This window comes from Vigna umbellata, chromosome 4, assembly GCF_029865625.1.
Source record: "Vigna umbellata cultivar VRB3 chromosome 4, Vumbellata_1.0, whole genome shotgun sequence".
Taxonomy (NCBI): Eukaryota; Viridiplantae; Streptophyta; class Magnoliopsida; order Fabales; family Fabaceae; genus Vigna; species Vigna umbellata.
Genome location: NC_142168.1, coordinates 73,497,116 through 73,517,684, shown reverse-complemented (window position 1 = coordinate 73,517,684; position 20,569 = coordinate 73,497,116). Strand labels below are relative to the sequence as shown.

At 34.3% G+C, this 20,569-nt stretch overlaps 1 protein-coding gene and 1 pseudogene across 2 annotated transcripts; both read left to right on the top strand.

Annotated features, from left to right (window-relative positions):
• The first annotated feature begins 739 nt into the window (after positions 1 to 739).
• Positions 740 to 8,911, top strand: LOC148201221 (myosin-6-like; annotated as a pseudogene).
• A 154-nt stretch (positions 8,912 to 9,065) lies between these two features.
• On the top strand, positions 9,066 to 19,321 carry LOC148201220 (myosin-8-like). 2 transcript variants are annotated; one of them, XM_088113316.1, is made up of 29 exons: positions 9,066 to 9,192; positions 9,279 to 9,449; positions 9,532 to 9,663; positions 9,753 to 9,862; positions 9,960 to 10,020; positions 10,226 to 10,403; positions 10,512 to 10,717; positions 11,052 to 11,171; positions 11,813 to 11,911; positions 12,066 to 12,401; positions 12,456 to 12,647; positions 12,737 to 12,841; positions 12,949 to 13,029; positions 13,307 to 13,411; positions 13,717 to 13,856; positions 13,946 to 14,063; positions 14,388 to 14,405; positions 14,537 to 14,617; positions 14,724 to 14,894; positions 15,547 to 15,684; positions 16,265 to 16,444; positions 17,197 to 17,295; positions 17,399 to 17,469; positions 17,571 to 17,670; positions 17,819 to 17,875; positions 18,123 to 18,179; positions 18,748 to 18,831; positions 18,923 to 19,002; positions 19,095 to 19,321. In XM_088113316.1, the coding sequence occupies exons 1-29, from the start codon at positions 9,067 to 9,069 to the stop codon at positions 19,210 to 19,212; spliced, it is 3,534 nt and encodes a 1,177-aa protein (XP_087969442.1). In that variant the 5' UTR covers position 9,066; the 3' UTR covers positions 19,213 to 19,321. The 2 variants fall into 2 exon arrangements, with proteins under 2 accessions (XP_087969442.1, XP_087969441.1); XM_088113315.1 differs by lacking the exon at positions 13,307 to 13,411 and having other exon boundaries at positions 12,066 to 12,647; positions 12,925 to 13,029; positions 14,537 to 14,587; positions 14,727 to 14,894.
• Positions 19,322 to 20,569: the final 1,248 nt, after the last annotated feature.

Sequence of the window (20,569 nt, the reverse complement as noted above, 5' to 3'; positions counted from 1 at the left end):
TCTATTATAGTATTAGTATTAATATTACATTCAAATCTTATTCTAAATTCGTGCTAGTTATGGTCACAATTATTGTTATTTTTATGTTCTCAACTATATACTCTATTGTATTTGTCTCGATCGAACTGCGATATTTTTTTTTATCCATAATTTCTATATTATTATATAAAGGGATTATTCCTTTTGACCGTGCTGAACTTAAAGTTAACTTAGGTCATTTTTAATTGAGTTACGGTGGTCGTCTTTGGCCATACAAGTGGATTGGGCTAACTCTATTTTCGCCTTTTCTTTGTTGTATAAATATTGTCGACTTAGGCAGACTTCACTGTGGATTGATTGGCATTTATCATGACTGGTAACTTCTGTGACATGGTTTCCTTTTCCTTTTTCATTTTGGTCTATTGCCTGAACTTATTTTTTTTATGTTGATGACACTCTAAGATCTAGTAAATTGAACCTTCCGTTGCATAATTTAGTACACAATAGTTCACATTTTGGAGATTGCACAGACAAACAAAACCGAATGAGAGCACAAACTCATAATGGATAGGCCTTTTCCATGCAAATGATGTTTTCAACTTGTATAAGATTCTTGGAGTGCGTGCTAAATGTTTATGTTAGACCCTGTAGAGGAACAATCTTGGAGTTAGGCGTGCAAAGGAAACAAACTACATTTGGGTTCTGCTAACTTAAATGATCAATGCAGATGTAATGCAGAAGACATTCTATTGGATTGGAGATGAACAGTATATTACGGCCCGAAGGAGCAGTGATATTCCAAGATCAAGCTGATGTGCTAGTGAAAGTGAAAAGAATTGTGAAAGGAATGAGATGGAATACCAAATGGTGGATCATGAGGATGGTATAATGGTTTCAGAGAAGATGTTGTTTATTGTCAAGCATCCTGACTTTTTGTTTGCTGGAGACTTGTTTGGAAGATCCATTTCAGTTTGACTCATCATTAACTTTATGTGGATTTTACTCAGAAAAAGTTATGTACAAACATATTTTCGTTTTACTTGTTTTTGTTAGCACACACTTAAATTTCTTGTACAAATTAAACTTTGTGTGTCTATCATACGATGCAATGATATAATCATCTGTTAGTATAAGAAATTAATATAGTTAATATGAGAGAATATGTTTTTAGTATTACCAAGTATGTGAAATAGCTCATTACATTATTTCAGGTTTAAACTTCAAGTATACAGTTATATTAAATGTTTCAAGTTTAAACTTTAAATATACAGTTATATTAAATGCTGAATTAATAATTCTATTATTATATATTTTTTATGTTAAAAAAAAGTTTATGGATTGACTCTAACGCATAAAACTTTGGAATATTTGATCTTGTAGGAGAGATATGAAAATTCCCCAGTTGAAACGTCATGACCATCATATCTCTCCAAATCCTACGATCTAAAATGCAAGACCATTGCATTTCTCTATAGCACAATTGTCATATCAATCAATCATGTCCTCTCTGACATGTTCTGACACGTATCTTGTCAAGTCTCTTCCTCTACAAGTTTCTTTGAGATTGGGCGGCCACTATGGTATACCATAGAAAACCCAAGATGATAAAGAAAGGAAAAGATTTCTTCAAAGCCTCAAATCCTCCTTAAGCTTAGAGGTTAGTGTACCGTGGGAGGACTGAGATGATATCATTCCTTCAAAGAAAGGAAAAAAAATATATCATGGAAAACCAAGATGATAAAGAAAGGAAAAAAATTCTTTCAAAGTCTCATATACTCCTTGAGCTTAGAGAGGTTAGTGTATCGTAAATGGACCGAGATGATATCATTCCCACATAAGGACACCATATGAACATATGTTAGAATTAAATTATATTAAGGTAGCCTAAAGTGAAGCTTAATCAAAGACTAGGATTCCCTAAACTCATATAGATTAGGTAAGGCCTAAGTAACTTAGGCCTAGTTTGGTAAGACCCATAAAAATAAGAGTTATATATGTTTTTAGTCTTTGAACTTTAATGTAAAATTGGAATTCAATCTTATCCAAAATTTTGATAGATTTTGGTCCTCAAACTTTAAAAATGAATGGATATAATCTTTTTATATTACATTAACTTTTTTTTACATGTCAAACGTGTTTTATTTTTTACATGCCTTAAGGTTTTGAGTAGAAGGTTGTGTCAATCCCTTATATGATTGGGCTCCAATTTCATTGGTGTTTGTATCTCTCAGGTGAACCTCATCCTTGATAGACTATCTATTCATTTTTAAAACTAAAAGATCTTGGTGCAAGAGGAAGACATCAACTTGAGCATTAGAAGAGTAGACATCTAGGACTTAGAGAGACATCTTGATCTTTGTTATAACAATTTACTTTCAATTTTTTAATTTTGAAATATAATTATAGAATATAAAATATGTAGACCAATTTGAGAAGACCCATATATATATAGAGAGAGAGAGAGAGAGTTAAAGATAAACTACTCTTATTTGTGTTTCTTACTCTCACTCCTATTTATAATACAGGCTTGAGGCATTTTCATCAAGATGGGTAGATACTTAATTCAATTTGGCTTTGGAAAGAGGAAAATACTTAATCTCAACAGTAAAAAAAATAATTTCAAAATCTTGGAATAATTCATCTTCTAATTTCTCATAGAAAATGTTTCCCCATATATCTCCAACCATTTACACGCATATACAATTGCCACTATATTTTTTTTTTATTCTGAAACAGACAAATTATATATTTTTCTGTTTAATTGGAAATTGTAAATTGGCATATCTACGAAGATATAAAACTTTGTGCAATGAAAAGGCTAAAACATAATAATTTATCATGTTTTGTAAATAATAAAAACATAAAAAAACTAAGATAATGTTTATAAATAAACATGTGCAAACATATTAAGCTAAAATTATTATACACATCATTTATAATAGAAATAAATGTATACATAGTTGAGAACACAAACAATTATAATAGTAACGATAACTAGCATGAGTCTAGAATAAGACTGAAATGTAATATTAATATTAATACTATAATAGAAAAAATTAGATTAAAAATAGAAAATGGAGTAGATTTAACCACGTAGAGAAGCTAGTTAGATCTCCGGTTTTCCTCGAATAAGGGTAAACAAACATTGGTATGATTCATCTGTTAAGGAAAAAAGTTAACATGCCACCGTTGCACCAATGCAACAAGTAAGTGACATTTTCTAAGCCATTGAATTCTGCCAAAAACAAATTTTCTATCAGATATTCAGATTCGATTCAATGGTTGAAAAACTACCACACTGGTGATGTTGCACCGATGAGTTCTTCAACGACGATGAGGAAGGATGCCAGAGGCTTTTATTCAAGAAAAGGCGTGTAGATTTTTGTGTTATTTCTTAATTTCTTTGGATTTTTCATAGGATCATCAATTGTGGATGATGACGCATGGTGTAGAAGAAGGGTCAAGCGAGGAGAAAGATTGAGGACACTTTCTGAGATTGATCACGTCAAAACTCTCATCACATGCACCAAGAATTTGCAAGACATGGTGTATCTGGATTCAAGAAAGGGGATCGCATGATGGCATAGTACATACGTGCATGTGGGAGATTCATGTGCGAACAATGAATCCAAGGTGTGAAGAAACAACGAGGGATTCAGAGATTTTCTATTTTAGTTGGAAGTGTATATGGCATTTTGTGAGAGGAATAAGGACAGCATGTGAAGTTGGATTTCATGGTGTGCCAGTTACATAAGATTAGGATACATAGTTGTTGGAGATATACCTACACACATAGTTGTTGTTTGTGATCACATTTCATGTGTCATGCTATAACTTGTTTGCGTTGTTGGGGAAGACACGCACCAGACAATTGGCTTGAGACATAGAAGGAAAAAAGTGAGACAGAAACAAGAGAAGAGAATAGAGGGAGATAGTTGCAGAGGAGGGGTTAGCATAGGTTGGATCATCTTCTTGTGAAAAGCCACGTGATTGTGAAGCCTCTTCTGCAACGCCACTTTCCCGGGGTGACTCCCATTTGAATCTTCCAATCTTCATACCAAGAAAAGGCCAACTTATATATATTTATATATATCACTAGCAAGTTTCTTTAAGTTAGAGTTAGATAGACAGACAGATAGCTCAGCAAGATAATTTAGTCCTTGCTCCTTAGATATTCAATATTCTCAAGTCATTTCTCCACATTGCTTGGTAGACTCTGGTGATGCAATCCAAGGTTTGAGTAGCTGATCCTCCGATTCATTTCGCATAACATTTTGTTGGCAATGGTAATAATTTTTCTGCACTTTCAATTTCACATTGTGTTACTTTTCCTTTCGTGCCCTTTAGTTAGACAGTCCGTTGTTTTTACAGTCATTTGCTTTACTTCAAATAAGCAGTTTTCATTCACCTGGCGTTGTTTTAGTGTCAGCAACCATTGGAAGCTTTTCCTCATTTGTTTTAGTCCAAGAACATGGAGATGGTTGAAATTCTTTGGTGACAAGTGCTTTAAAGTGTTTTAGCACATTTTGGGCCAGACAAATCTTAATATGGCTAGATTATGTCTGATTCTAGTTTCTCTGAAGTTGATGTATGATATCATATATCGGGATGGTTTAAGTAGATGTGGATGCACGGTTTTATTCTCAGAAAAATAACCAGAAATGTTTGTGGTTAAAAACAAATGCGCCTTAACAAATATCATGCAGAAGTGTTTTTTTTTTTTACTTTAATTATGGATGACAATGTTTTTGAAGTTTATAGGAGCTTAACTAGGTGGCATTTACTATGTTGTCATGTAAAAAAGTGTTGGCTTCATTTATGTGATTGACCTTTACAAGTAATGTGGGAGCAAAGTCTCACCAGCTGGTTTTCACGTCAACAAATGATGCCAGTATAAATTGAAATGAGATTTTACTGTGATGATAAAGGCACTGATTATTCTTTTGAATGCACAGGCTGGTCAACTGAATCTTGTAGTGGGGTCCCATGTTTGGGTAGAGGACCCTGAGTTAGCTTGGATAGATGGAGAAATCCAGGAATCTAAAAAGGACGAGGTCACGATTCTCTTTGAATCGGGCACGAGGGTGAGTCTCCTGAATCTATGGTAAATCTGTAGCACACACACAAATGGTGCAAACAAAATTTTCTCCTTCCGGTATATGTAGTTCCTTTCTCCATTGCTTTGTACTTTTTGAGGCTATTGTGGGTGTGTGATGCATTATTATATGGGTGAAAAGGAATATCACAGTATGTGATAGAGTTTGAACCTTCCCTATGCATCTGATGTTCACATCATGGATACTTCTTTAGCAAGGAATTCTGTAGTTTATCTAAAATCTTGTCAAGAAGTTTGTTTGCAAGATTTTTCCATTATACTTCAGAGTTAAACCAATTCACTTACGCAAAGAGATTATTAAACTATTGAAAGCACTCAACACCATGTGCATCTCCATTGCAGGTTGTGAGCAAATCCGCTAACATGTATCCCAAAGATCCAGAATTCCCACCTGCTGGTGTGGAAGATATGACAAGACTGGCATATCTGCATGAACCAGGAGTTCTTCAGAATTTGCATATTCGATATTCCCTAAATGATATCTATGTAAGATGTCAAATTTATATTTCGGATGTGCTTTCTTTTGCTGCGACACTCACTGCAATGAACTTTTAACTTTTTGTGGTGGTGTTTGCAGACTTACACAGGAAATATATTGATAGCTGTGAACCCTTTTCAAAGGTTACCTCATTTGACTGAAACTAGTACCATGGCAAAGTATAAAGCTGCGGCTTTTGGTGAGCAGAGCCCGCATCCTTTTGCAATTGCAAGTTCTGCATATAGGTACCTTGTTGCTGCTCTCAGTTTTCTATGCTTTGGTTGGCGGCTTTAACCTGTTTCTATGCTTTGAAGACGATAACAGGTCTAGATAATTAAGAAACAAATAAGTTTGGTGTATCATGGAGCGCATACCATTTGAGAGTTTTTATTTTTAGCTTTTGCATGCAACTTTTGCCAGTATTAAGGTTCATGGCAATTGCCAACGATATAAAATAAAGAATAAGACATGTCTGCTTTCACTGACTAAGATAACTGTCTACAGAAAGATGATAAACGAAGAAAAAAGCCAATCTATTTTGGTTAGTGGAGAAAGTGGAGCTGGCAAGACAGAGAGTACAAAGATGCTTATGCATTATCTTGCTTTTTTGGGAGGGAGAGCAGCAACTGAAGGACGGTCTGTGGAGCAACAAGTTCTCGAGGTAAAAAACTAAATCATGACCTGCATTTTGATTATGTTTCTGCTTTTTGGTTTTCTTGTCCAACCACGGGTTTTTCCAAGCTCACTGGACCAGATATTAATCCCACTCACGGTATTATTATGATTGTCAACGGTCCGATAAGTTTAGTATACATTCTTGAGAAATTTAATTTTGGAGTATTACTTATTTTTCTTGTTATCTACACTTGTGCAGTCCAATCCAGTTTTAGAAGCATTTGGCAATGCAAAGACAGTTAGGAATAATAATTCTAGGTACTGAGTTTGTTGTCCAGTAAGATCTTTTTCCTCTTCTTTTCAATTTCCTCTGCACGCTCTTTTGCCTAAATTGATTTAAAGTCTGTCCTAAGCTTACATAGTATAATTTCAGTCGTTTTGGTAAGTTTGTGGAGATTCAGTTTGATCAAAAGGGGAGAATTTCAGGAGCTGCTATCAGAACATATTTGCTGGAACGATCCCGTGTTTGTCAAGTTTCTGATCCTGAGAGAAACTATCATTGCTTTTATATGCTGTGTGCTGCACCAAAAGAGGTACATTATTATTCTTCCTTGTTTTGGTACAACAATGACAAAGAGGTTTAAATTTTATAAGCTCAAATTATCCAATTCCCTCGTCACTACCTTGATCCAAGTAGCTTACAGGATTCATGGTTTCATTAGAAAAAAGTTCATGAGCATTCTCTACATGCATATGAGCTTCAAAAGTTGTGTTTTGAAGTTTATTAAGTTAGCTTATAAGATTCATTGTTTTTATTTGAGTTTTCCCATGTCTAGGAATCTGGTAAGTACAAATTGGGAGATCCAAGAAAATTCCATTACCTTAATCAATCAAATTGCATTGAGTTGGATGGGTTGGATGATTCTAAGGAGTACCTTGCAACTAGGAGAGCTATGGAGGTTGTTGGGATCAGCGGAGATGAGCAGGTACCCCTCAGTAACATTCCCATTGGAGAGTGTGTGTATGTTTCTTCTTTTTTCTTTTTATTGTTGTCATTAGAAAAATTCCTCATCCCTCTTCTCAGGATGCTATATTTCGAATAGTAGCTGCAGTACTTCATTTAGGAAACATTGAGTTTATTAAGGGTTCGGAAGATGAGTTGGATTCCTCTCAGCCCAAGGATGAAAAATCCATTTACCACCTAAAAACAGCAGCCGAGCTTTTGATGTAAGTGAAGTCGCCAATTTACTTGTTTCTTACGAAGATTAATCTTCAAGCTATTGCATCTATGGTTATTTGTTTGATTGTGGAAGGTGTGACGAGAAGTCCCTTGAAGACTCTTTCTGCAAACGTGTTATGGTGACTCGTGGTGACACCATAACAAAATCACTTGATCCAACTGCTGCAGCCCTCAGCAGAGATGCATTGGCTAAAATAGTTTATTCAAGGCTTTTTGACTGGTATATCTATGATGTTCAATAAGTTTACCTGTCCTTATAAAATCTAATTTCAATATGTTTAAGTTTTTGTAATTCGATTTGTGCAAACATTTGTTGATGTAGGATTGTGTGCAAGATAAACAACACTATTGGGCAAGATCCTGATTCAACTAAATTGATTGGAGTTCTTGATATATATGGATTTGAGAGTTTCAAAACCAACAGGTGCTCTTCCATTTGCCATAGATTTTGTTTTGCTAGATGGACACAAGATAAATGTTCAAAGAACACTGAAGTGATAATGGGACAAGATTTAATGTAGCATGGCATTAACTAAAGTTGTTGTAAAGATGACAAAAATAGTGTATGTGTTGATAGTCATGTTAAGTATTGCTCTATTGTCAGTGTCTCTGTCACCATTCCGGAATTATTGTGTTTCTGATATTACACTCTATAATTAGTGATTATCATTTAATTTTTTGGATCGACCTTTTTATGTGCCTTGTTACTAACTTTTGGAACACTTCTATCTAATGGTCACGCCCAGCTTTGAGCAATTTTGTATCAATTTAACAAATGAGAAATTACAGCAGCATTTCAACCAGGTTAGTTTCCTTTGTTTTCTCCATCTTGTTGGAATTCATTTTTGTGGTAAACAATTTCTGAAGGCTCAATTAACATTTCATTATGCAGCACGTCTTCAAGATGGAGCAAGAGGAGTATACAAAAGGAAGAGATTAATTGGAGTTATATTGAGTTCGTTGATAATCAAGATGTTCTTGATCTCATAGAGAAGGTGTAATTTACACTTTCATCCATTTTTCAATTGTAGGAGAGTTTTATCAATTTGGCATCTCATGATTTTATAACATGCATTTTTATTCACATTTCGATGGCTTCACCATTTACATAAGACAATATTAGTGATGATAATACATGTATTGCACAACATTTTCATGATGTCTGTTTTCTAAACTTCCCATCCAAATAAAAACTTATCAGTAACGTACATTTGTTGAGAATAGTGAATAGTCGTTATTGTATTAATGTTATAATTACATAGACTTTCTTATAAAATGAAGTAAATTTCTTTCATCTTACTAGCTATTTACAAACAGAGTGCATTGATTGCTTGTACATCTAACTTCACATGTATTTGAACTTTACCGAGATGTACTTGTTTGTTTGGATTCTACATTTCTAATTGATGTATTCCTATAATTTCAGAAACCTGGTGGTGTTATTGCTCTCCTGGATGAGGCCTGGTATGTATTTAATGACTGAATAGTTCAAATACCTGTCTTATGGTTATTCTTTTAGATATGGAATGACTAATCTGATACATTTTTCATTAATATTCATCTATATGTATTGAGTAATGATATCTGCATATGCATATCCTCTGAGATTGTGAGGTTGTCCTGCTTATTCTTTGTAGTATGTTTCCAAGATCAACGCATGAAACATTTGCTGAAAAGCTATACCAAACCTTTAAAGACAACAAACGCTTCAGCAAGCCAAAGTTGTCTCGCACAGACTTTACCATTAACCACTATGCTGGTGATGTAAGTGAAATACATTTCTGTTTGCATAGTTATTACCATTAACAACATGGGAAAAAGGATTTATATATGATGATTTTCAATTTCAGGTCACTTATCAAACTGATTTTTTCCTCGATAAAAATAAAGACTACGTTGTTCCAGAGCATGCTGCTCTACTCAGTGCTTCGAAGTGCCCCTTTGTTTCAGGGTTGTTCCCTCCTTTACCCGAGGAAACTACAAAATCGACAAAGTTCTCTTCTATAGCCACTCAGTTTAAGGTCTGTTTTGTTTGCCAAGCCTATAATGCAAATTATCTGCGTTGTACTTATCTGTATTATTCTTGATGCATGTTTTACGAAGCTACAACTGCAATCTTTGCTTGAAACACTAAACGCTACCGAGCCTCACTATATTCGTTGTGTAAAGCCAAATAATCTTCTCAAGCCTGGGATATTCGAGAACAATAATGTGTTGCAGCAGCTTCGGTGTGGAGTAAGTTCAATGCCATTTTGGCTGTGTTCTCTTGTCTGACATGATTATTCTGGCCAAGTGAATTGAGACTTTGTGGATGCCATTCACAGGGAGTAATGGAGGCAATTCGGATAAGTTGTGCTGGATATCCCACTAGAAAGTCCTTTGATGAATTTGTTCAGCGGTTTACCATCCTGGAACCTTCAGTTCTGAAAGCATGGTATTTTCATCCCTTTCCATTTTCTGTTTTTCCTTTTCCATTCATCTTATATGAATCTGATTGTGGTTCATTCAAAACCTTAACCATGTATTCACAGCCCTGATGAGGTGACGGCTTGCAAGAGGCTTCTAGATAGAGCGAACCTTAAAGACTATCAGGTGCCAATTTATCCAACCGGAGTTTCTGTTGATCTCAGTTGTAACATTTAAATTTCTTGCTGGTTACATGGATGGGAATTAAATGTTTTTGAAGACTTTCTTTTTTCCTTTTCCAATGGTTTAATTAACACCATGGAGAAAACAGGAGTTGTTCCAGCTAGTACAAACAAAGTTACTCTTGCTGACTGAACTATTCCCATTGCAGATTGGAAAGACAAAAGTGTTTCTAAGAGCAGGTCAAATGGCAGAACTAGATGCATGTCGTGCTGAGGTCCTAGGATTGTCTGCAAGTGTTATTCAGAGAAAAGTCCGCACGTTTCTCTGTCGGAAACAATACGTCTTATTGCAGTTGTCGGCCATAGAACTTCAAAGGGTTGCGAAAGGTGTCATTTATGTGAATCCTTTAGGCCTTTTTCAAGTGTTTTACCATGTAATCAATGAAAGACAATTATGTGTTGATTACACATTTCTGTGCTCTGCATTTAATGCAGGACAACTTGCACGACGTCAGTATGAATGCATGAGGAGGGAAGCCGCTTCTATAAAACTTCAGAAAGATTTCCGCATGTATATTTCCAGAAAGTCTTACAAAACTAAATATGCCTCAGCGATTTGTATTCAAACTGGTATGCGAGGGATGGCTGCTAGAAATGATCTTAGCTTTAGGAGACGGACAAAAGCTGCAATTATTATTCAGGTAGGACAGAGGAGAGTTTTCTTCTTAGTTAAGAGGACTACTGTCTGAAATATTACCTTTGTTTTCTTTCAATCATGGGTATTAGGATGCAAACTTTTTACCCTCCATTGACACCATAATGGAAGGAACTTTGTTTACTGGACTCCCCATCATATATTGATATTCAATTTCTCTGTTAAGCAGATGTTCAACCCAAATGTGTCTTTTACTTTAAGCACTGGAAAGTGTTACAGCAATTGGTTGTCTCAACAGTGATCATATATTCCTACTATACGATATTTGGTGTGTTATACATAAAATATGATTAATTTAATTTGTTTTTTCCTTATCATAGGCTCGGCAAAGATGTCATTCGGCTCGTACTTATCACCTGAAGCTAAAGAAAGCAGCAATTTTTGCACAGTGTTCCTGGAGGAGAACAATAGCACGGAGAGAACTTCGAAAGCTTAAAATGGTGCTCCCTCCCTCTTGATTACTTTACTTGATTCTTCAAACATTAGCGAACTTCAAGTGTTTTTCATTTTAAAAGTAACTGGCATTCTTAAACAATTTGATTTTATTGTCTCTCATAAATTCATCAGTTTTATTGCCATAAATTTCATAATATCACTATTGTATACTACTATATGTTGCTTTGCTCTTAGATTATATAATTTTGTAAAGAAGTCAGTTATGTGGCTATTCTTTGTATTATCTCATGCTTTTAGAGATAAGGGTTGAAACCAAGTTCAATTGGGCTTTGTAAGCTGACGATTGTCAGTTACTAGAGTTAGTTAAACTCCAGTTCTCTATTATACAGTAACTCTGACAGATGTAACCTAACAACATATATACTGTTGGGTACATATAAAGGCACTGACAACACTGCAACTTTTAGATTCCTCATTCTCTCTCTTTCAGAGTCCTCTCAATGCTGTAAACCAGTTAGCACCAACTAATTTAACTATGAATCTGTTTGAAATGATTTTAATGTTTGGAAAGTGTTATTTTATCCCTTTAAATGTGAAAATGCCGTGCTATATCGATTATACATGTGTATAAGATTGCAACAATGGTTTTGTATATGAAAAAGATCTTAATTTTAACTTACTGCAGGCTGCCAGGGAAGCTAAAGCACTTGAAGAGGCAAAAAATAATCTGGAAAAGCAAGTCAAAGAGTTAACTTCAAGTCTAGAAGAAGAAAAGGCGATGAGGGTAAATTATTTATAGTAAATGAAAATGCAGAAGCATGATACAGTTTCTTCATGCCTACTATTGCTAATTTGGTTATTTTTTTACCTATAAAGCATAGCTTTAGTGGTATTATTTCAACAACATTCTAAATGTTTCGGTTCATTGTGATATTGAGGAAGCCAAGACACGGGAAAATGAAAAACTACAGCAAGCTTTGCAAGAGAAGGAGCTTCAATTCCAAGAAATTAAGGAAGCCAATACAAGGGAAACTGAAAAACTACAAGAGGCTTTGAAAGAGATGGAGCTTCAGTTCCAAGAAATTAAGGAAGCCAAGACACAGGAAACTGAAAAACTACAACATGCTTTGAAAGAGATGGAGCTTCAGTTCCAAGAAATCAAGGAAGGCAAGGGCCAGGAAACTGAAAAACTACAAAATGCTTTGAAAGAGATGGAGCTTCAGTTCCAAGAAATTAATGAATCCAAGACACAGGAAACTGAAAAACTACAAAATGCTTTGAAAGAGATGGAACTTCAGTTCCAAGAAATTCAGGAAGCCAAGACACAGGAAACTGAAAAACTACAACATGCTTTGAAAGAGATGGAGCTTCAGTTCCAGGAAACTAAGGCAGCGCTCATTCAGGAACAAGAAGCTGCCAAGAAATTAGCTGATCAAAACCCAAGTATACAGGAGAAATCTGTTAATGATGTTGACAATGAATTGATCAGTAAGCTTACAGCAGAAAATGGTCAACTCAAGGTAACCATTGTATAAAAGGTGTTTGATAAATTTATGCTGCCAAGTGCGTCATAGTATTCAAAGTTATCATTATTCTGCATTCTTTACAGGAACTGGTTAATTCTTTGGAAAAGAAAACTTTGCAGGAGATACCTGCTAATGTTACTGACAATGAGTTGATCAGTAAACTTACTTCAGAAAATGAAAATCTTAAGGTATAAATTAAATGTTAAGTGTTTGAAATCTATGTACTATCCTTATTGTTATCATTATTATCATTATTTTCTCTGTTTTACAGGAACGGATTAATTCATTGGAAAAGAAAACTGTACAGGAGTTTCCAGTTAACCTTACTGACAATGAGTTGATCAATAAACTTACTTCAGAAAATGAAAACCTTAAGGTATAAATTATATATTAAGTGTTTGAAAGTTATGCATTTCCATTATTATTTTTATCATTATCATTATTTTTTCTGCTTTACAGGAACGGATTAATCTTACTGACAATGAGTTGATCAATAAACTTACTTCAGAAAATGAACATCTTAAGGTATAAATTGTGGTGCCACTATAGTCAGGATGGCAAACAACATAGTTATGCCTTAGCACTCTCATTTATTTTGAAAAAAGTGTTTGAAATTTACGTTGCATCATCATTGTTATTTTTTATGTTTACAGGAACGGATTAATTCATTGGAAAAGAAAAGGGTACAGGAGTTTCCTGCTAATGTCACTGAAAATGAGTTGATCAATAAATTTGACTCCGAAAAGGAAAATGTTAAGGTATGAATTAAATAATAAATGTTTGAAATTTGTGTTATGGTTATTTTTTTGCTTTGAGAGGAACTGACAAATTCATTGGAAAAGAAAACTGTACAGGAGTCTCCTGATGTTACTGAAAAAGAGTTGATCAATAAACTTGACTCAGAAAAGGAAAATGTTAAGGTATAAAATAAATAATAAATGTCTGAAATTTGTGCTACGGTTCTTTTTATGGTCTAGAGGAACATACTAATTCATTGGAAAAGAAAACTCTACAGGAGTCTCCTGTTAACGCTACCGACAATGAGTTCATTAGTAAACTTAAGACAGAAAACGAACAGCTTAAGGTAAAAATTGATGAAACAGAGAGGAAATATGAAGAATGTAACAAGATTAGTGAGGAGCGCATGAATCAAATCATAGAGACAGAATCAAAGATGATTGAGATAAAGACAAATATGCAGAGGTTCGTATGTTGGTGTTTGTTTTTGCAGATATGCATTATAAGGAATATTAGATGCTCTTTGGTTGATTTGTAGCTTACTTATGTGCTAGGCTTGAAGAAAAAGTGTCCGATATGGAAACTGAGAATCAAGTTTTGCGGCAGCAAACCTTGTTGAGTTCATCATCATCCAGAAGAATGTCAGGAAAGTTTTCCCCTGCTACAGTTCCGGTAAATACAAGATCATTGCTTATTAAGTGATGTTGTTGGTACTCTTAGTTGTCTATATACATTCCCCATCAATTTACTTTTAATTCAAAATTTTCAAATTATCCTCAATGAAATCATTTTTGTTTAATGCTGGTCCTAACTCCTATGTAATTGTATTCTTTGTTGTCTATTCACACCTTGAGGACAATTTGAAAATTTTCAATTAAACCAAGTTAATGAGTAATGTGAATTAATAATTCTTTGTCGCCACAGTCACTGACTATCATCCTTGTTTACCCTCACTGGAGATTATATTAATGTCTTTTTCTGCTCTTGCTACTGTAGCCTGCGGAAAATGGCCAGGTAATGAGGGCCTTATATTTGAAATCCCTTTTACTTTTCTTGTAATTTATGCGTTTTCTTTGTTTCAAAAAGAGAAAAGTTTTCCACCTGTCCTTTTATAAAGATTTTGAAGAAAAGTTTATTTTCTATAGGCGCAACAGACTTCTGCTCCTGCAAAAACATTTGGTTCAGAGGATAGTAAAGTAAGAAGATCTCTTATGGAGAGACATCAAGTATGCTATTGTAGAACAATTGTTTCTTAATAATGTATTAATTATACTTTTATGTACTTTTGTAGCATTTATTCATATTATCTTTTTGTTTGATTTCTTTGTATAGGAGAGCATAGATGTTCTTTTCAAATGTGTGACAAAAGATCTCGGATTCTGTGAAGGAAAACCTGTTGCAGCATTTACCCTTTACAATTGTCTGCTACATTGGAAATCTTTTGAAGCAGAAAAAACCAGCATATTTGATCGTCTTATTCAGATTATTGGTTCTGAAATAGAGGTAATTTTTTATTTACTCAATCTATTTTTGCATTTGTCTTTCAGAGGTAAAGTTTAGCACATTTAGTCTTTGAAAATTAATTCAGCCATGACAATGAGAACCTTTAATAGTAGAAAGGATTTGTAGTTACTTCTTAACACCTACTCAAAGCGAATAATATTCAAAATACTGATGACTGACTTGTATTACTGTTGGCTATCCAATTCAGAGAACTATGATTACAACTTTTCTGTTACTCCAAAGCTTCAAAGATAGAGGACCTCTGCTGCCAGAGGCATCGTTTAGTAAATTTGTTGACAGTCTTGAAAATTTAAAAGATTTCTAAGTGGCTGGGTTTTTAAGTCGTATTAAGTTTATTAAAAAGGATGATTACACTCTTGTATATAGAATACATTACATTTAATTAAGGAATTTGAAGAGATTAAAAATATGGACAATAATTCAGAATAAGCTTGATACCATGTCAGATTTCATTTTAAATTTGATTAGCACCAAGTGAAGTTGCTCATAGTTATATAAGGCGGACATCCAAGAATTGAGGCTGATAATGTGGAACTTTCTAACATTTAGAGCTGCCACTTTATAGAAAAAAAGTGATGTGTAGTTTATTTCAATGTGGTCTCACATGATATTCAACTTAACAATTTTGCAGGATCCAGACAAAAATGATTGTATGGCTTATTGGCTATCCAACACATCTTCTTTGTTTTTCCATCTTCATCGATGTTTAAGAGTACCAACAGCGCGGAAACCTCCCACTCCAACATCATTTTTTGGGAGGATGACGCAGGTATCAAGTTTCTTTATTGCTACCCAAGTTAACATGTCTTGAGCATAAGCTCCACATTGGGTAATTCTGCAGATCAATATTTCATTTGTAGATATGATTGTTTAGGTGCTATATATTATATGCTAGTATGAAACTAATTAAACTGTGAATGAAGGTTGTCAATAGGATGTGGTTTTCTCCTTATTGCCTGTAGCATGCTACATGAATACACTTTTCTCTGAAGCATGTAAGTGTCTAAAGTTCAATACTAATAAAGGCCAAAGAAAATGAAAAGGAAACTATGCAAGAATTGCTACCCAAAATCAGTAAAATTTCAATTATATTTCTATTATACACCTTGTTCTAGGCTAACAACTTTCTTTTATACAAAAAGTAATAAATTAATTTCTTGGTCTGATTTTTGTCTCAAATAAGAGGCAAAAAGGACTATTCTTGTGCTATAGTCATCCATATACATTGTTCTTTTCATTTTAAATAGACACCAATAAATAATGGTATTTTACTTAACAAATATTGTGACTATTGATTATAGAGATAATGCCATTAAACTCACTATATGGAATTTGATGTTGTTTCTCAGGGTTTTCGCTCATCTAATAGTCTTTCCAGCAGTGCTTTTGATGTAGTGCATCAGGTTGATGCCAAGTATCCAGCTTTGCTTTTCAAGCAACAGCTTGCAGCTTACGTGGAAAAAATATATGGAATCGTTCGAGAAAATTTCAAGGCAGATTTGACACCTCTGCTTTCTTCTTGCATTAAGGTATGGAGGCTGTGTAATTTATTATGGAATATTTCTTGGTATTCCTATTAAAAAGTGAGCTTTAAGCCTAACTCAACCTCACAAAACCGGTTTGTAAGATGAGGTTTGCACCTTACTTATATATTATAAATTGGCCTTATCTCTAGTCGATGTGGGACTTCCAACACACCCCCTTCACGCCGAGGTATAGACATCTCGTGTGACAGTAGAAATTAATGGGTGGTTCGACAGTGGCCTGACAACGGGTGGAAATAGAAATGTCCACTTAGAACTCGCTAGGATAGGCTCTAACCATGGCTCTGATACCATATTAAGAAGTGGATTTTAAGCCTAACTCAACCTCACAAAATCGGCTTGTAGGGTGAGGTTTGCACCCACTTATAAAGTATGAATTGGCCTTAACTCTAGTCGATGTGGAAGTCCCACATCAACTAGAGAAAAGGCCAAATTATAATATATAAGTGAGGTGCAAACCTCACCTTACAAGCTGGTTTTGTGGAGTTGAGTTATTAAAACTCACTTTCTAATAAGTCCTATGCATGTGGTGCCTGTGTGCAGCAAATTATAGGCCAGTAGGATCAGTAGGTGGAATTAAGTGGAGGTAGCAAGAATCCAGACTGTCAATTTCACTATGCTTATTCCACTTAATTTAGTTGACTATAGATCTATTTAGATGAATTTCACCTTAAGCATTTATATGAATTCCACTTTCACTATGCTTATTCCGCTTACGTATGATAATATGACTTCAGGCAGATAGAGAATCAAATGACAACAGTCAACAAGCTGGTTCTTGGCTCAGCATTATGGAATGCCTTAATAAATATCTCAAGATTATGAAAGAAAACTATGTATGTGAAGGTTTGACAGTACAGTGAATTGGTATCTGTACAGCCCTAGACTTCCAAGTCCTTTTTAATGTTATAGAGCAAACTGATTTTAAGTTTGCCCCAGGTCCCTACTGTTCTAGTTCAAAAGCTATTTAATCAAATTTTTCAATACATCAATGTGGAACTCTTTAATAGGTAAACATGTCTTGTTTCATTCAACCCTTTTTACAGTAATGGACTAATTATAGGCATTGCATCTGGGTTGACTTGTTAATTGGAAATGCTATGTTCTCCAGCATTCTTTTGCATGGAGAATGCTGCACATTCAAACATGGAGAATATATAAAATCAGGTTTGGCAGAACTAGAAGGATGGTGTACTGAAGCAACGGAAGAGGTACACTGTGTCCACCCTTTTATAACTTTCCATTGCACACTGAAGTCACTTACATTATGCGAACAGTGATTTAAGAGTGTCTCCAAAAGTGTCAGAGTGTGTTCTAGAACTCTAATTCTTATGTAGCTAATAACTATCTCTGTTGCAGTACATTGGCTCATCTTTGGATGAACTCAAACATGCAACACAAGCAGTTAAATTCTTGGTATGCCTAATGACCTCTTCTGTGATTGGAATACTTTTGCTTTTTAAACAGACTTCATACGTTGGATAAATTTAACCCAATTCATTAACATGTTACTCTAGACTTTCTCCCCTATTGAGAAAATAGTGAGATGACATTGCCTTGTTTCTATATTATTACTGCAAACATATACATGAGAATTTCCTAAATCTACAAACACTCATTCCTCTCCCTCCTTTTAACTTTTTTGATGAAATCACTTTTCCAGGTTGCTGAAAAGAAGGAAGACCTATCTTATGATGACCTTACAAACGACCTATGCCCTGTAAGTGTTTTCGTCTTATATGAGTGATTGATAACATCAATATGAATACACGATCGTGCTTGTGATATAAATATGAACAGCAAACACTCAATATCCAACATTATCTTATTACAAATCCAACCGTGATATGCAACTTTAACTTTGACTAAATCTTTTCTATATGAGCAAAAAACTGGAAAAGATTTTTCTTTCTATGTCTCCTGTGTTTACAAAGAAAGCTTGTTTTCTCTCAACACTTTGTATTACTGATTAAGAGGTGCACTTCAGCTTAATATAGTACCCTTAATAGTTATAAGACCAACAACCTTCTTGCCTTATCTCACTGAGATCAGCAACATGAATAAGACACATTGTACTCACCAAATATAATATAGATTTAATATTTCTTGATTCCTTCAAATATGGAAAATTTACTGTATTTGAAACAACTTTAGACACTTACATGCTGCAAAGCAAAGAGTACTTACTGTATTTGAAACAACTAAACTTTTACAAACCTGTAATATACATAACAACTAGGTGCAATGTTTCTGTCACTCTAACATGTACATATATGTGCTGAATTTAGGTCCTGAGTGCTCAACAACTTTATAGAATATGTACACTTTACTCTGATGATGATGATGACAAAAAACAAAGTGTATCAACAGATGTAAGCTGCATCGACCTATCTATCTATCCACATTTTTTCTTCTCAGCCATTGCTATGTAGCTATTGTGATCACTGCTATGTACCTGTGTAGGTCACTACTAGATTGAAGCTTCTGATGACAGATGATGCAGATGAAGATAGTAAAACCTACTTGTTGGAGGACAACACAAGGTAAACTCGCACATATACACTAGGATCAGTTACAAGAAAATCTACTTTAATTGAAACTGCACTCTTCACCTTTCACTGTTTCCAAACTGCAGCCATCCTATCATAGTTGAAGAGATTCCTTCTTCTCAAGATAAGAGCACTCCAAAAGTAAAACCGCCTGCAGAACTTCTTGAGAATGCAAACTTCCAATTTCTGCATGACTATTGCTAGTTCCCCTGTGATGCAGCTTAGCTTTTAAGGCTCAAAATGTGTTCTCCAATTCAACATCATGTTGTAAATCCACCCATTCTCACCCTGGCCCCTCCTCTTTTTTTCTTGTATTTTGTGAGCATTCATCCTGTATTGGTTGTGTTAGCAAAAAAGCAGGGTAGGTTTCATAACATCTGTTCACATTTTCTTTTCACCTCTTTTGTTATTAGATTTTGGATGTTCACAAGGGGCGCAATTCTTTGTATTAGTGTGAAGAGAGAAAAGTTACCATTTGTAAAAAATGCTAGGAGTTGATCACTTAGATTTTGTTCTTCTGTCCTCAAATTTCACGTTGTAGAAATCATTATATTACCATTTTTGAAAGAGCATCATTCTTTGTACGTTTGTTAAACTTTGTCTCTTTCTTTTTGTTAATTTTAGATCTATTGTTAAACTTCATACATTTACTGTCATCGCTCCAGGGTTGTTCTCACAACTACTTGTGGACTCAATCACAAAAAGAAATATGGTTTTGTATTCATACACAAATAAGTTTTAATTATTGTTATTCTAATTAAGTATGTTCAATTGATTGAAATTCCGATGTTTATGACTTATTTTTATACTAAATTCTAATGAAGGATGTTTGTTCTTACAAATCTCTTTGACTTCAATATTCAAATATAGTTTTTACAAGAGAGGAAACTTTTATTTCTAGGCTTTAGAATTCGTCCAGTAGTCATAAAAAATAGGTAAAAGTAATGTGAACACAAGATTAAATAATCATTAGTGTGAACACAAAACTAATAATTACATTAGTATGAACATAACGGTGATCATTACACTATGATTACACAGTTAATTGTCTTAATCATTGTTATAGAAAATTCCAACATCATATGACTTTTATTAAGTGCTAAAAAAAGGTATATAAGCATGACTATGCTTCTTCTGAAGGACGATTGCTTAACAAACAACGGAACATGAAGATGCAAAGTGTTTTGTTTGGAAAACAATACAACACTATATAGTCTTATTTTGCATATGACAAAACACAAATGCTCTCTATTGATAAAGCACATAAAAGTGAACAAACCTTGTACTAAAATAAAAACACAAAAGATTATCATATGTTGCAAGGGATGTCTACCACATTAGAAGGAAAACAAAGAGCTAAAACTGATTTTTCTCACCAAATCCCTGAACAAAGCATTGTTAACTCTGGAAGAACCGTTTACTTCGTAGGGTGTTGGAGTTTAAGATAAATCAAGGTAAGGCACATTATCCAAGACGGAGATAAGTACATTCAACTATTGGAATGTTGCTTAAAGGAAGAAAGAGAATTTATTATTACATGGAGTGCATTAAATTCACCCAT